The sequence below is a fragment of the Agelaius phoeniceus genome, chromosome 3 (assembly GCF_051311805.1).
Source record: "Agelaius phoeniceus isolate bAgePho1 chromosome 3, bAgePho1.hap1, whole genome shotgun sequence".
Taxonomy (NCBI): domain Eukaryota; kingdom Metazoa; phylum Chordata; class Aves; order Passeriformes; family Icteridae; genus Agelaius; species Agelaius phoeniceus.
The window spans coordinates 637178-652250 of NC_135267.1; the positions used below are offsets into that span (position 1 = coordinate 637178).

General features: G+C 51.0%; 1 protein-coding gene across 7 annotated transcripts in view; it reads right to left on the minus strand.

Annotated features, from left to right (window-relative positions):
- Positions 1 to 15073, minus strand: part of DTNB (dystrobrevin beta) — a 158747-nt gene that overhangs the window by 141181 nt on the left and 2493 nt on the right. For 6 of the 7 annotated variants that reach the window (XM_077176406.1, XM_077176407.1, XM_077176404.1 and 3 more), the window contains exons 3-4: positions 2995 to 3062; positions 1065 to 1145 (exon numbers count right to left, since the gene is read on the minus strand). In XM_077176406.1, the coding sequence (XP_077032521.1) occupies positions 1065 to 1145; positions 2995 to 3061 (148 nt within the window). In that variant the 5' untranslated portion in view covers position 3062. Of the gene's footprint in view, positions 1 to 1064; positions 1146 to 2994; positions 3063 to 15073 lie in introns of those variants that run through there. The other variant, XM_077176409.1, reaches the window with a different exon arrangement.

The following is a 15073-nucleotide window of genomic DNA, read 5'->3' on the forward strand; positions in this document are numbered from 1 at the left end:
GGGCAGAGCTGTTGGCTGCCATTCCCTTGTTGGAAAACAGAGTGTGAACCCTAAAGCTGTAACTAGAGCCAGAACTAAGCCTGTGTGCAGGGCTGAGCCACCACCAGCACAGGGACAGCACAGGGACACGGCAGGGACACGGCAGGGACACGGCAGGGACACACCATAGCTCAGGGACACAGCAGGGACACGGGAGGGACACGGGTCCTGCTGGCCGCCTCCTCCTCCTCCTCTTCCTCCTCAGCGCTCCTTCTGGCCTCCTCCTCATCCTCCTCAGTCCTCCTGCTAGTATCCTCCTCCACTTCCTCCTCCTCCTCCTACTGGCCTCCTCCTCCTCCTCCTCTCCCTTCTCCTGGCCTTCTCCTCTTCCTCCTCAGCCCTTCTCCTGGCTTCCTCCTCTTCTTCAGTCCTCCTACTGGCCTCTTCCTCCTCAGCCCTCCTGCTGGTCTCCTCCTCTTCCTCCTCAGCCTTCCTGCTGCCTCCTCCTCCTCCTCAGTCCCCAGCAGTTCCTGTGCCCTGGGATTAGGGATCTCCTCCCACACGTTATCCTGCTCTGCTCTTTGCTGTGTCCAGCTCAGCAGGGGCAGGGCACAAAGTGCATCCTGCTCACCTGGGATTCACCTGGGATCCACCTGGGAGCTGTCCAAGGTCAGAGCTCACAGCAGAGAAGGGGAGAACCTGCAGTGCCCAGATCTCTCCATGGTCACTGATGTCACACGTGTCCCCACAGGGACAGCTGCAGGCAGGGACTGTCCCTGTGCTCACTGGGGCTGCTCTGGGGTTCCCCATGAGGAAACAGCCCCTCACAGAGCTTGGGACCACCTACACCCAGCTCTGAGGGCAATGAACACCACAGCTCCCTTGGACTTGACATTTCTGAACATTGAAGAATAAACATGAAGATATCCCAGAGCATCGGGCAAGGCTCGCTGCCTGTTTAATTCCACACTCAATTCTGTATTAGATCCCTGTTAAACACAGCTGCTCAGTGCTCCCCTGCCCTCAGGGGTGCAGTAATGCAGCAGCCATGCAGCAGGGGGCAGGATGAGGCAGGCAGCACTCACGGTTGCACCTCTTCTGCACGAAGCGCAGCTTGCAGGCGGTTCTGTACGTGGAGAGCCGGATCACGTCAAAGTTCTGGGCTCCTGCAACAAAGCAGAGCTGTGAGGCTGTGATTCCCTCTGAGCACTCCCTGAACCTGCTGCTGTGGGGCTGTGCTTCCATCTGAGCCTGCTGCTGTGGGGCTGTGCTTCCTTCTGATCACTCCCTGAGCCTGCTGCTGTGGGGCTGTGCTTCCCTCTGAACACCCTCTGAGCCTGCTGCTGTGGGACTGTGCTTCCTTCTGATCACTCCCTGAGCCTGCTGCTGTGGGGCTGTGCTTCCCTCTGAACACCCTGTGCTGCTGTGGGGCTGTGCTTCCCTCTGAGCCTGCTGCTGTGGGGCTGTGCTTCCCTCTGATCACTCCCTGAGCCTGCTGCTGTGGGGCTGTGCTTCCATCTGAGCCTGCTGCTGTGGGGCTGTGCTTCCCTCTGAACACCCTCTGATCCTGCTGCTGTGGGGCTGTGCTTCCTTCTGAACACCCTCTGAGCCTGCTGCTGTGGGGCTGTGCTTCCCTCTGAACACCCTCTGAACCTGCTGCTGTGGGGCTGTGCTTCCCTCTGCCCACCCTGTGCTGCTGTGGGGCTGTGCTTCCTCTGCCCACCCTGTGCTGCTGTGGGGCTGTGCTTCCCTCTGAGCTCCCTGTGCTGCTGTGGGGCTGTGCTTCCCTCTGAGCCTGCTGCTGTGGGGCTGTGCTTCCTCTGCACACCCTGTGCTGCTGTGGGGCTGTGCTTCCCTCTGAGCTCCCTCTGAACCTGCTGCTGCTTCCCTCTGCACCTGCAAAAGGCTCCAGAGTCTCCTCCACCCCCCCCAGGTGGGACACAGGGGGGTTCTGCCCCTGTGCCCAGGTGAGAGCCCACCTGCAGAGCTGCCCCAGCCCTGGGCAGCAGCACAGGGACCTGGGGCTGCTGGAGAGAGCCCAGAGGAGGCCCCAAGGTGATCAGGGGGATGGAGCAGCTCTGCTGTAGGAAAGGCTGGGAGAATTGGGATTGCTCAGCCTGGAGAAGGGAAAGCTCTGGGGTGACCCAAGTGCAGCCTTGCAGCACCTGGAGGAGCTGGCAGGAAGGATGGAGAGGGACTGGGGACAAGGCCTGGAGGGACAGGAGCCAGTGAATGGCTCCCAGTGCCAGAGGGCAGGGCTGGATGGGATCTTGGGAATGAGGAATTGTGCCCTGGCAGGGTGGGCAGGCCCTGGCACAGGGTGCCCAGCCTGGATCCCTGGCAGTGCCCAAGGCCAGGCTGGACACTGGCACACCCTGGCACAGTGGGAGTGTCCCTGCCATGGCAGGGCTGGCACTGGGTGGGATTTAAGGCCCTTTCCCACCCAGCACTCCATGATTCCCTAACAATGCTACCCTGGAAACAAACCAGTACCAACAGGTAGTTTGAAGTCAGAGCTCCCTCAGTGTGTACCTGGAATTAAGGACATGCTGGCCCAGCCCAGGAATTCCCTTCAGCCCTGACTCCTGCAGGACAGCAGGATAATGTGATGCCATGCCAACACCAGCTCTTAACTCTTCTTTTCCAGAGGACAAACCTGCACCAATCAGCCCCCAAACCATGGCTTGAGTCACACCAGCATTGAGGAGCCATTTTTTAATCTCTTTTTAAGGCCAAAGCTGCTCTGTCTGCTGTCACTATTCATTGCAATAGTTCTCCACAAACCTCAGGCACTGGCACAGAGGAGAGAGGTGAACATTCCATGAGGAAGGAGCTCCCCAGAAGCCAGGGATAAATGACCTTCCCTTGGGCATTCTCCTCCTGAGCACCCCAGGAGCAGCTGGATGGGTTTCCCTGCATGGGGCTTGGGACAGGATGGGGCTGATGTGCTGCAGCTGCCCAGGGAAGCTCCCAGTGAAGAATCAAGGGCATCATGTCTGCAGATTTCCTACTTACTCATTTCCATGAACAGCTGCCTCTTCTCTGCCATGGTCCTCCTCCTCTTCCCACTCTCCTCAATCATTCTGGAGACAGAAATGGCAAACACTGCTTGTGTTAGAGTTCTGTTCCAAGAGCAGCAGGATTCTGTCCCTCAGTCTGATTCTGCTTGGGACTGGGGATTCCAGGACAGACAGACACCCCTCATCCTTATCCCAGTCCACACACACCCCCCAGGCTTGTTAACACCTTCCAAGGCAGGGCACAGCACAGGAAACATGAATTCAGCACTTGAGTTGCTTCAGTTTGAAAATCCCAGAGCTGCATTGATACATGCAGAAATATCCCATCAAGAATTCCTCTGTGTTCTGAGCCAAAAAAGGGGAAATGCTGCAGTTGGAGGCTTTGGGGGTCAGCAGGAAGAAGCTCAGCCCATTCCCTTCCCTGGCTGACAGAGGTGAGTGACCCCTCTTCCCTGCAGGATCACAGAATCCTTCAGCTTGGGAAAGGGGGGATGTTTGCTTTGGGGGAATGCTGGCTTTAAACAAAAAAATGTTAAAATTCATTTAACTCTGAGCCCTGACAGCTGAGGTCACTTGGGATTTATCGGGGAAGTAGAGAACTTCAAATGAATTAAGTTGCAAATAAAAACAGTTTGACAGAGGCTCTTTCCTAGGAAAACAGAGTGACAGAGGGACAGGAGCAGGGAGCAGGGAGCAGGAGCAGGGAGCAGGAGCAGGGAGCAGCTTGTACCCCAAGGTAAGGGGGCACAGGGACAGTGCAGCAGCTCTCAGGGCTTATTTCACTACACAGATGCCAAATTTCAGTCCACTGAAGCAAAAAAAAAGGAAAGTTAATTCTGCATCAGTGGAAGATTTAATTTATAATTCAACTGATTATTACATTATTTTTTGGTCACCAAATACACCAACCTAAAAACCATTAAGTATAAGTTTTATGTGTCTAACCCTAAAAAAACCAGACAAAAATCCCAAACAACTCCCCTACAGTTCCATGCAGACTACAGGGGGCAGCTGGCTCAGCCAGGCTGCAGCAGCCTCAGGTGGCACCAGGAGCAGCACCCAGTCCTGCCCTGGCACTGGCACAGCTCCCTGAGAGCAGCCCCTGGGCACAGCTGGGCACATCCCCAGGTCCTGCTGGAACCCCACAGCTCAGAACCCTCCCAGCCTTTCTCCTTCCCAGGAAGGAAAACAAGTTCATGGGCTCTGACCTGAAAATACACTGTATTTCCATGGTTTAAAACCCACAGACACAACCAGTGTGCTGCTGTGCCTTTATTGGATTTTGTTTTTTAACAGGAAAAAGCCTCAGTGGATTTTTTTATGACTTGTAGCAGTTGGGGGATTTGGGCACACGAGTTCCCAATTCCATCTCCTTCTCCACCAAGCAGCTGCCAGTGCCATGATTTCCACCTCTTTGCCCAGAGATTCCTCATTCCTGGAATCCTGGAATGGGCTGGGTGGGAAAGGACCTCAGAGCCCATCCAGTGCCACCCCTGCCATGGCAGGGACACTTTTCACTGTGCCAGGGGCTCCCAGGCCTGCTCAGCCTGGCACAGAGGGCACCTGCCCATGCCAGGATGGGAGCTCCAGAGGTCACTGCCAGGACACGGCACCCAACAGTGCCACACACAGTTCCTGCATGAAGGGGACAGAGGGACAGAGACAGACACAGTTCCACTCCAGGGGAGCTGAGTGTCACCTCTGTGCCCTCTGCAAGGCAAGGGAGGGACTGAGAGCCCTGAAATGGGACCTGAATGAGGGAACTGCTCTCTCCATGACCCCAGAACCCTTCAGCAGGAAAATCCCTTCAGCCCATCCAGTCCCAGCTGTGCCCAGTGCCCACCTTGTCCCCAGCCCAGGGCACTCAGTGCCACATCCAGGTGACACCTGCAGGGATGGGCACCCCAAACCTCCCTGGGCAGCCCCTGCCAAGGCCTGAGCCCCCTTTCCATGCAGAAATTCCTCCTGGTGCCCACCCTGAGCCTGCCCTGGCCCAGCCTGAGGCCATTTCCCCTTGTCCTGTCCCTGTTCCCTGGGAGCAGAGCCCGACCCCCCCTGGCTGTGCCCTCCTGGCAGGGACTTGTGCAGAGCCACAAGGGCCCCCTGAGCCTCCTTTGCTCCAGGCTGAGCCCCTGCCCAGCTCCCTCAGCCCCTCCTGGGGCTCCATTCCCTGCCCAGCTCCCTCAGCCCCTCCTGGGGCTCCATTCCCTGCCCAGCTCCCTCAGCCCCTCCTGGGGCTCCATTCCCTGCCCAGCTCCCTCAGCCCCTCCTGGGGCTCCATTCCCTGCCCAGCTCCCTCAGCCCCTCCTGGGGCTCCATTCCCTGCCCAGCTCCCTCAGCCCCTCCTGGGGCTCCATTCCCTGCCCAGCTCCTCCTCCAGGCTCCTGCCTGCCTCACAAGGAGCAGAAGGTTTGTCCTTTTCCCTGGGGGAACAGCTCAGCCCTGGAGCTGCTCACCAGACCCACCCAAGGCTGTTTGCACTCAGGGCCTGACCCTGCTGCTTCTGAGAGGGGGAACAGCCTCAGGGAGGCTCTGTGTGGGCAGGGAACCCAGCAATGGAAACACAGAATTGTTCAGGTTGGAAAAGCCCTCAGAGCCCAGCCATCCCCAGCACTGCTCCTGTCCCCAGGTGCCACAGCCACAGGGGTTTTAACCCCTCCAGGGATGGGGAGTCAGCCCTGCCTGGGCAGGACAGCCCTTTCCAGGTGGGAATTGTCCCAATGTCCACCCTGAGGCCATTTGCCTTTGTCCTGTCCCTGTCCCTGGGAGCAGAGCCCCACTCCCCCGTTACTGCCAGGGCTGGCAGTGAGGTTCTGTGAGGACAATGGACAAACCTGTTTGTAATCCCTGAACCATCAGACACAGGAGGATCCCTCGGCAATGAGGCTGGGAGGAAGGAAGATGGGGAGCCTTTCTCAAGCTCAAAACAGGAATGAACCAAACCCACAAGAACTGCAACTATGTTTGGGATGCAAATGACAGTGCTCAGCTCCCAAAACAGGGAAGGGAAACAGCAGCTTGGCCTGAGCTGGTTTGGTTTGTTAGGTTGGGCTCTTTGAAGGGGGTGGGGAGGCTGGATTTGGGGTTTGGTTGGGAGTTTTTGCGTGGGTTTTGTTTCTTTGTTTGTTTGCTGGTTTCTTGCTCTTTAAAAAATTGCAGCAAAATCCGTGAGCAAAGTGCCAGGAAACACAACATGGGCTGGAATGATGTGGCAGCCAGGAATTGCTGAGGTGGCTGCTCCCATTGGCATGGGGAGGGGAAACCAGTCCAGTACAGAATCCCAGGATGGGCTGGGGTGGAGGGAGCTCAGAGCCCCCCCAGTGCCACCCCTGCCATGGCAGGGACAAGAAATCCAGTTCTTTGGAAATCCTTATTGAAAAGATACATTCAACTAAGAGCAGAAAATGATGCAGTACCTTAGAAAACTGCAGCTGAGTGTATCTGATGTGAACTTCCCAAATTTCATCATTTCCCTTCATCCTTTCACCTTCTCCCCCTTCCCACAGGTACAACGCTTGCATGGCCTCAGGAGCACCCTCTGACAGAGTTAACAGCAAAGCCAATTCATAAATCCCACACCAATTGCTGTGGGAAATTCTACACTCAGCCACCATCTAAAATAACTGTATAAAAAAATATATAGATATATAAATAAAATTATATATATAATATATATAATTATATATATAATTATATGTATAATATATAAAATTATATATATGTAATTGTTTTACTTATATATATAATATATATATAAAAATTTTTATATTTATATTTATATATATAAATATATATAAATATATATATATATATATATAAAATTCTATAAACTCCCATTTTTCTTGCCCCCCTTGTTTTTTCCTGTCCCAAAGCAGGGAGAGAACAGGGAGAGCCCCTGCTCTGTGCCAGGGCTGTCACTGTCAGAGCTCTGTACCAGGACAGGAGGTGAGATTGGCACCCCCCTGGCTGTGCCCCCTGGCTGTGCCCCCTGGCTGTGCCCCCTGGCTGTGCCCTGCAGGTGCCCCCAGGTTCAGGCCAATACTACAGGACCTTGCTTAGCAGGTTTCGCTCTTCTTGGAGCTCATCAGCTGTAGGTAACGGCCCAAGGACAGCTCCAGAGGCAGCTCTGGGCTCAGGACATCACCCCTGAGCCAGACACGGGCTTCTTGTCACACAGTCACAGTCACCCAATCACACATAATGAATGGCACAGTCAGAATCACTGAGTCACACACCATCACAGAATCACTGAGTCACACACCATCACAGAATCACTGAGTCACACACAATCATAGAATCACTGAGTCACACACCATCACAGAATCACTGAGTCACACACTATCACACAGTCACAGTCACCCAATCACACATAATGAATGGCACAGTCAGAATCACTGAGTCACACACCATCACAGAATCACTGAGTCACACACCATCACAGAATCACACACAGTCACACACAATCACAGAATCACTGAGTCACACACTATCAGGCAATCACACACAATCATAGAAACACTGAATCACACTATCACACAATCACAATCACTCAATCACACACAATCATAGAAACACTGAATCACACACTATCTCAGAATCAGAATCACACACAATCACTGAATCACACACAACCACAGAATCAGAATCACAGAATCACTGAATCACACAGTCAGAATCGCTGAGTCACACACAATCACAAAATCACACACAATCACAGAATCACAATCACAGAATCACACGCAATCACAATCACTGAATCACACACAATCACACACAATCAAAGAATCACACACAATCACAATCACTGAATCACATACAATTACAGAATCACTGAATCACACACAATCAGAATCACAATCATACAGATTCTCAGAATCAGAATCACACAATCACAGATTCACACACAATCACATAATCAGAATCACAGTCACACTATCAGAATCAGTCACACACATTCACACAATCAGAATCACTGTGTCACACAATCAGAATCACAGAATCACTGAATCACAGAATCAGAATCACACAGAATCAGAATCACAGTCACAATCACAGAATCAGAATCACACACAATCAAAGAACCACATACAATCATAGAATCACTGAATCACACAGATTCTCAGAATCAGAATCACACACAACCACAAAATCAGAACTACACAATCAGAATCACTGAACCACACACAATCACAAAATCAGAATTACACACAATCAGAATCACTGAATCACACACAGTCAGAATCACAGAATCACACACAATCACAAAATCAGAATCACACACAATCAGAATCACTGAATCACACACAACCACAAAATCAGAATCACTGAATCACACACAGTCAGAATCACAGAATCGCACACAATCAGAATCACCGAATCACACACAGTCACAGAATCACTCACAATCACACACAATCAGAGAATCACAATCACAGAATCACACACAATCAGAACCACTGAATTACACACAATCACAGAATCACACACAATCAGAATCACTGAACCACACACAATCACAGAATCACTCACAATCACACACAACCAGAGAATCAGAATCAGACTCTCAGAATCACACACAATCACAGAATCCGAATCACTGAATCACACACAATCACACAATCAGAATCACTGAATCACACAATCACAGAATCACTCACAATCACACACAATCACAGAATCAGAATCACACACAATCAGAATCACTGAATCACACAATCACAGAATCACTCACAATCACACACAATCACAAAATCAGAATCACACACAATCAGAATCACAGAATCACACACAATCACAGAATCACTCACAATCACACACAATCAGAGAATCAGAATCAGACTTTCAGAATCACACACAATCACAGAATCACAGAATCACACACAATCACAAAATCAGAATCAGACTTTCAGAATCACACACAATTCACAGAATCCCAGGTTGGAAGAGACCTCCAAGATCACTGAGTGCAACCCAGCCCCAACAGCTCAACTCAGCCCTGGCCCCCAGTGCCACATCCAGGCTTTGTTAAACACACCCAGGCATGGGGACTGCACCACCTCCCCATCCCAGTATTTTATCAGCCATTCCAGAACATTCCAGAACTTTCTCACCCTTTCTGTACAGAACTTTTCCCTAATATCCAGCCTAAATCTCCCTTGGTGCAGCTCAGGGCTGTGTGCTGTGGTTCTGTCAGTTCCTGGAGAAAGAGCCCAGCCCCAGCTGAGCACAGGCCCCTTTCAGGTGGTTATAGTTTGTTTTTGTGGTTGATTTGGTTTCACTCTGTACTTCCACCTCTAAGGAACGTTCCAAAGGAGATTCTGACCTTTAGGGTCTGAGAACCACTTGCAGACATTGATTTGCACTGAGCTGCAGCCTTACTGGCCAAAGTGGGAAGAGAGAAAGAAAAGTTCATTTACCAATTATTAAATCTGACTTGGTTCACATTCCTGGCCTGTCATTAGCAGAAATAATGTTTGATGTCACTGATTAAACTGCAGTTGCTGCATGAAGATAAACTTGTGCCCATATCTATTTATGGTCAGAAATAACTTGGAATTAAAATAAATCCAAAATGCAGTTTGGGGCAGGGGCTGATCTGTGCCTGGCACAGGGAAGGAGGCTCAGTGACTTTCTGCCATTTTCCTGATCAGAAGGAACAACTATTCCTGCTGTTTCAAGGAAAAACTTTCCTCCCTTGTCAGTTCATTCACTCTTAAAAATGTAACTTCAATAAATAACATAACTGGGATGAAAATATTGAATAAAATCGAGGGCATACCTGTGCTGGCAGAAAAACTTACTGGTGTCCATCTGCTTTGGCACTTCCTTGCTTTGGGCTTCTGAGCTCACCTGGCTTCAACTGACATTTGATAGGAAGCATCTCAAATAATTTCTGAACTCTCATAAATGTTTTGTTAAAGTATGTAATTAAACTTACTTATGATATAAAGGTGCTTATATTTGTTCATCTCAGATTTCAATAAAAATATGAAGTTTTTTCCTTTTCTTTCCTAATTTGAACAAGGACCCCACAATGACTGATTTAATCCCCTCCTCTTCCTCTGTCTCTCCAAAACATCTGATGCCTTTACTCATTTCTTTCTTCTCCTGGTTGATATTCCCAATCCCTTTCCTCAGCAAACATAATTAATCAGGAATACTCCTTTGCTCCCCTGTGGCATTTCCCAGGCAGAGGAGTGACCTGGCAGTGATGTCAGGGACACATCTGACCCCAGGAAAAGACAAACCTTCCAGACTTATTCAAGGAGACTGGCACCACCTTTTAAAGCACATTTTACCCTCTTCTGACAATTCTTCTCATTTATCTGTAACATTTTAAACTCTGTTCCCATCTATTATATAGGATAAGCCACTGAAGCAAAAGGAACTGTGCATAAAAGCATGAAAAGTACCCTAAAATGTTATTTCTGCATCTCCAGCAAGTGCAGGAGCTTCTCTGGGAACCACCAAACACCTCCCAGCAGCAGCTGCCCCAAAGCCCAAAGGTTTGCATCTCTCACTGATGTTTTCACATGTGCTGCACTCAGGTGGTTGTGCAGGATCTCTACAAACCCAAACTGACTCCAGCCTTGGAGGGTGGGAGGGAAATCCCCCTTGGCTGGGAGCCAGAGAGGGACTGTGACTCCCCAGGGGTTACAGCTCTGCACTGAAATTCTGAACAACTCAAGGGCTCCTTTTGTTTTCCTCCATAAATCCAGTGGCTCCAAAGCTGCTCTGGAAGATCCTGCAAAAGCCTGCCCAAATAAAGCAGGGAGCTTCATTAAAAATGACCAGGCAAGCCAGCAGCTTAGAGAAAAAGAACAGTAATGAAACCTAAAGCTTTCCCTCCTGCACGCCTTGCCATTCCTGCTGGAGCTCTGAGGCTCTTCCAAGGCACAAGAAGCCATCTGCTCTGTTCAGGCAGGACACAGCATGTGGCAGCACAGCCCCACAGAGCCCTCAGCTGCTGGGGTGGAAAATCTCTGAGGGGCAGGGACATCCTGGCTGCAAAAACCTGGGCATGGAGGCACATCCAGCTGGGGACGGGCACCAGGGGGCTCAGGGGATGCTCCTCTGGGTGGGGATGCTCCTGCTGGGGCTCAGGGGATGCTCCTCCTTCCTGGGTAGCTGATGTGGAGCAGCCTCTCCAGGCTGATTCTCTCAGGCATGCTCAGGGTCTGGAGCAGATCTGCTCCATGGGGCTTTTCCAAACACCAGAGGGTGTAAAGAGGGAATTGGAGTGGGTTTATTGTTTATTCCTGGCTGGAGAAAGCTGGGCATGGAGGCACACCCAGCTGGGCACGGGCACCAGGGGGCTCAGGGCTGGCTCAGTCCTGCCCAACACCTTCAGGGCATGGAGGGCACCAGCCTGGCCCAGCCCAGGGACAGCCCCAGGGGGGGATGTGGATCTGCTGGGGACAGGGGGCTCTGAGAGGGACCAGGACAGCCTGGATCCATGGGCTGAGGGACAACGAGGGTGAGGGACAACAGGGCCAAGAGCTGGGTCCTGCACTGGGGTCACATCAACCCCAGGGAACAGCCCTGGATGGGAAGGGAATGGAGCCCCAGGAGGGGCTGAGGGAGCTGGGCAGGGAATGGAGCCCCAGCAGGGGCTGAGGGAGCTGGGCAGGGAATGGAGCCCCAGGAGGGGCTGAGGGAGCTGGGCAGGGAATGGAGCCCCAGCAGGGGCTGAGGGAGCTGGGCAGGGAATGGAGCCCCAGCAGGGGCTGAGGGAGCTGGGCAGGGAATGGAGCCCCAGGAGGGGCTGAGGGAGCTGGGCAGGGGCTCAGCCTGGAGCAAAGGAGACTCAGGGGGGCCCTTGTGGCTCTGCACAAGTCCCTGCCAGGAGGGCACAGCCAGGGGGGGTCGGGCTCTGCTCCCAGGGAACAGGGACAGGACAAGGGGAAATGGCCTCAGGCTGGGCCAGGGCAGGCTCAGGGTGGGCACCAGGAGGAATTTCTGCATGGAAAGGGGGCTCAGGCCTTGGCAGGGGCTGCCCAGGGAGGTGGAGGTGTCCAGGGAATTCCTGGATGTGGCACTGAGTGCCCTGGGCTGGGGACAAGGTGAGGATCAGGTCCAGGCTGGACAAAGAGGACTTTGACAGCTGAAATCTCTCTGTGATTCCAAGAAAAACCCCTGGTCTAAGCCCCAGGGTGAGCCCAACAACCCCACGTGGTCAGAAACTGCTACAGATTGGACTGGATTCAAGTTCAACAAAGATGGGACTTTGAAGTCACAATGTTTAATCAGAGGTTTCTTTGACAGCCTTCCAAAACTTTTATCACAGGTTCCCTCCAGACAAAACACAACAAACTCAGCTCCAGGAGAGCTCCAAACCACCTGAGTTTCTGTGACTTCAGATCTCAGCTGAGAGCCCAGAGCAGGACAAGTGCCAGCCCTGAGGAACCTGCAGGTCAGGCTAAGAATGGTGAGGGTGGCACTGAGGTGCCAGCCCCGATGCCAAGGTGCCATTTGAAGCTCTCTGTGGCCATTTGCAGTGCCCAGGGAAGCCTGAGCCTGGGCCCAGGGCTCTGCAGGCCAGCACTGAGAGGCTGAGCACAGATTATTCTGGCACAGGTTTGCTCTCCAGCACACTCAGTGCCAAACCAGAGCCAAAGCCTCGCCTTCCTTCACTGCCCCAAAGCCTGAGGAGTAGAAATGGCTTTTTCCAAGCTGCCTGTTGAAGTTCATGGCATGGCATTTACCAGGAGCCTGCAAACAAGAGCAAATCCAGCAGCTGAAACTGTTTCCTTGAAATAAAGCAGTGCTCCTGTTGGGTAAGAGAAATGAAACATTACAGGAGGATTTCTGAACAGGGGGAAGTTGGAAACAGTCGAATTAAGAGCTCACCCCTCCCTCTCAGGAAGGGAAGACTTTTTTGTGGAGGGGATTTCTGAGCACTCAGTGCTTCCATAGACCCTGGCAAAACCAGGTTTTGGAGAACCTCCCCTGTCCATCTGACCCCCAGGCCCCAGCACTGCCCGCAGAGCACAGGACAGAGCTCTGCAGCTGCCTCTGAATGCAGTATTCATGGTGAGGAAGGCTTCTGAGCTGCATTCCTGCCCTTTTGCCCACTAGCCCAGATTGGAGCAGGAGCAGGTCCCACACACCTGGCAGCTCAGAGCCCCCTGGCACACCTGGGGAGGAGGGAAATTCCAGGGAGGAACACCTGGAAACAGGAACTGCTTTCCCCCTCACAAGTGACTTCAGCATTAAACAGCCTGCCCAGCTTTAATGCATTCATTTCACCTCCTCCATTGACTCACAGTGTGAAATCTTCCTCACAGGTCTAAACCAAAGTAACTCCAGGTTTGTGAAGTGTTAGATATCACTGAAAGGCTACAGGAGCACAGAACCACTCATCTGCATTGAAAAGTCTCTGCCACTGCCCCAGGCAATGGGAGCTGAACACCTCCACGGGCCTGACAACTTTAACTTGGTCTGAGCTGCCAGACACACACACAACACCTGCCTCAAACAAACAAAACTGCACCCAAACTGCTCCTCACTGCTCACAAAGGGCTTGCTTTCCACAAGAAGCCTGAAGTAAAGGCCAAACTGATGACATCTGCCTTCTGTAAAACTAAGAGGTTTTAGCCCTTAGTTTTGTCACTTTCTGTTTTAAAAAATAAATAAATTTTTAAAAATGTAAGTTAGGGCCTTAGCTCCCTCCCTGTTTACTTGATGCCAGGACAGGCCTTTACCTCTTAAATCCCAGAATCACTGAGGCTCTTGTTCACCCAAGACCACTGAGTCCAACCTTAGACCTAAATAAAGTTAAAAGTTGCACTGGCAAAGACTGAAAATACCTCACCTTGCAGTCAGTCAGTAGCTACTCAAGTTACTATGTTTTTAAGTGTTTTGTAGCCACAGCACATCCTTCAGACATCCAGCTCTTTAAAAACTTAGTGATGAATTGGCACCTGCTGTTGTAATTCTATTTGTTTCCACCTGGCCAAATACAATGTGCTATCTGCTGTGGAATTTCAAGGTCTCCTACTGTTTCTTCCAGATCTAGGCTGCCTAAAAATCTTCATTACATAAGTTTTTTTAAATAAATCTGTATTATTTAAGCACAGCTGAGAAGTTAAAATAGTTCAGTCCTTAAAGCCCACAGGACTGGGAAAGGCCCATGAAACTATTTAAATTTAGGCACAGTTCATCAACAGAAATCTGTTTGAACACTAAACCAGAGACAACAAAATCATGGTTTCTTCTCCCTGCCACCAAGGGGAAAACAATTAACATAATAAAAATATGATGAATTCAAATCCTTATCACCTGAATCACCCGATCTGAATCCCTCTTTAGGCTCTCTAAAGCTGCCCCAGAGCAGCACACACCCACCCTGGTTTAAAGGGCTGAGAACATCCACCTTGGTTTAAAGAACTCAGAACATCCTCCTTGGCTTAAAGGGCTCCTAACTCAGAACATCCACCTTGGTTTAAAGAACTCAGAACATCCACCTTGGTTTAAAGAACTCCTAACTCAGAACATGCACCTTGGTTTAAAGGCTGCACAACTCAGAACATCCACCTTGGTTTAAAGGGCTCCTAATTGAATACACCCACTTTGATTTAAAGGGCTGCACAACTGAACACATCCACCCAACTGAGAACATCCACCTTGGTTTAAAGGGCTCCTAACTGAACACATCCACCTTGGTTTAAAGGGCTGCACAACTGAACACATCCACCCAACTGAGAACATCCAACTTGGTTCAAAGAACTGAGAACATCCACCTTGGTTTAAAGGGCTGCCTAACTCAGAACATCCACCTTGATTTAAAGGGCTGCACAACTCAGAACATCCACCTTGGTTTAAAGGGCTGAGAATATCCACCTTGATTTAAAGAACTTAGAACATCCACCTTGGTTTAAAGAACTCCTAACTCAGAACATCCACCTTGGTTTAAAGAGCTCCTAATTGAATACACCCACTTTGATTTAAAGGGCTGCACAACTGAACACATCCACCCAACTGAGAACATCCACCTTGGTTTAAAGGCTGCACAACTCAGAACATCCACCTTGGTTTAAAGAACTCAGAACATCCACCTTGATTTAAAGGGCTCC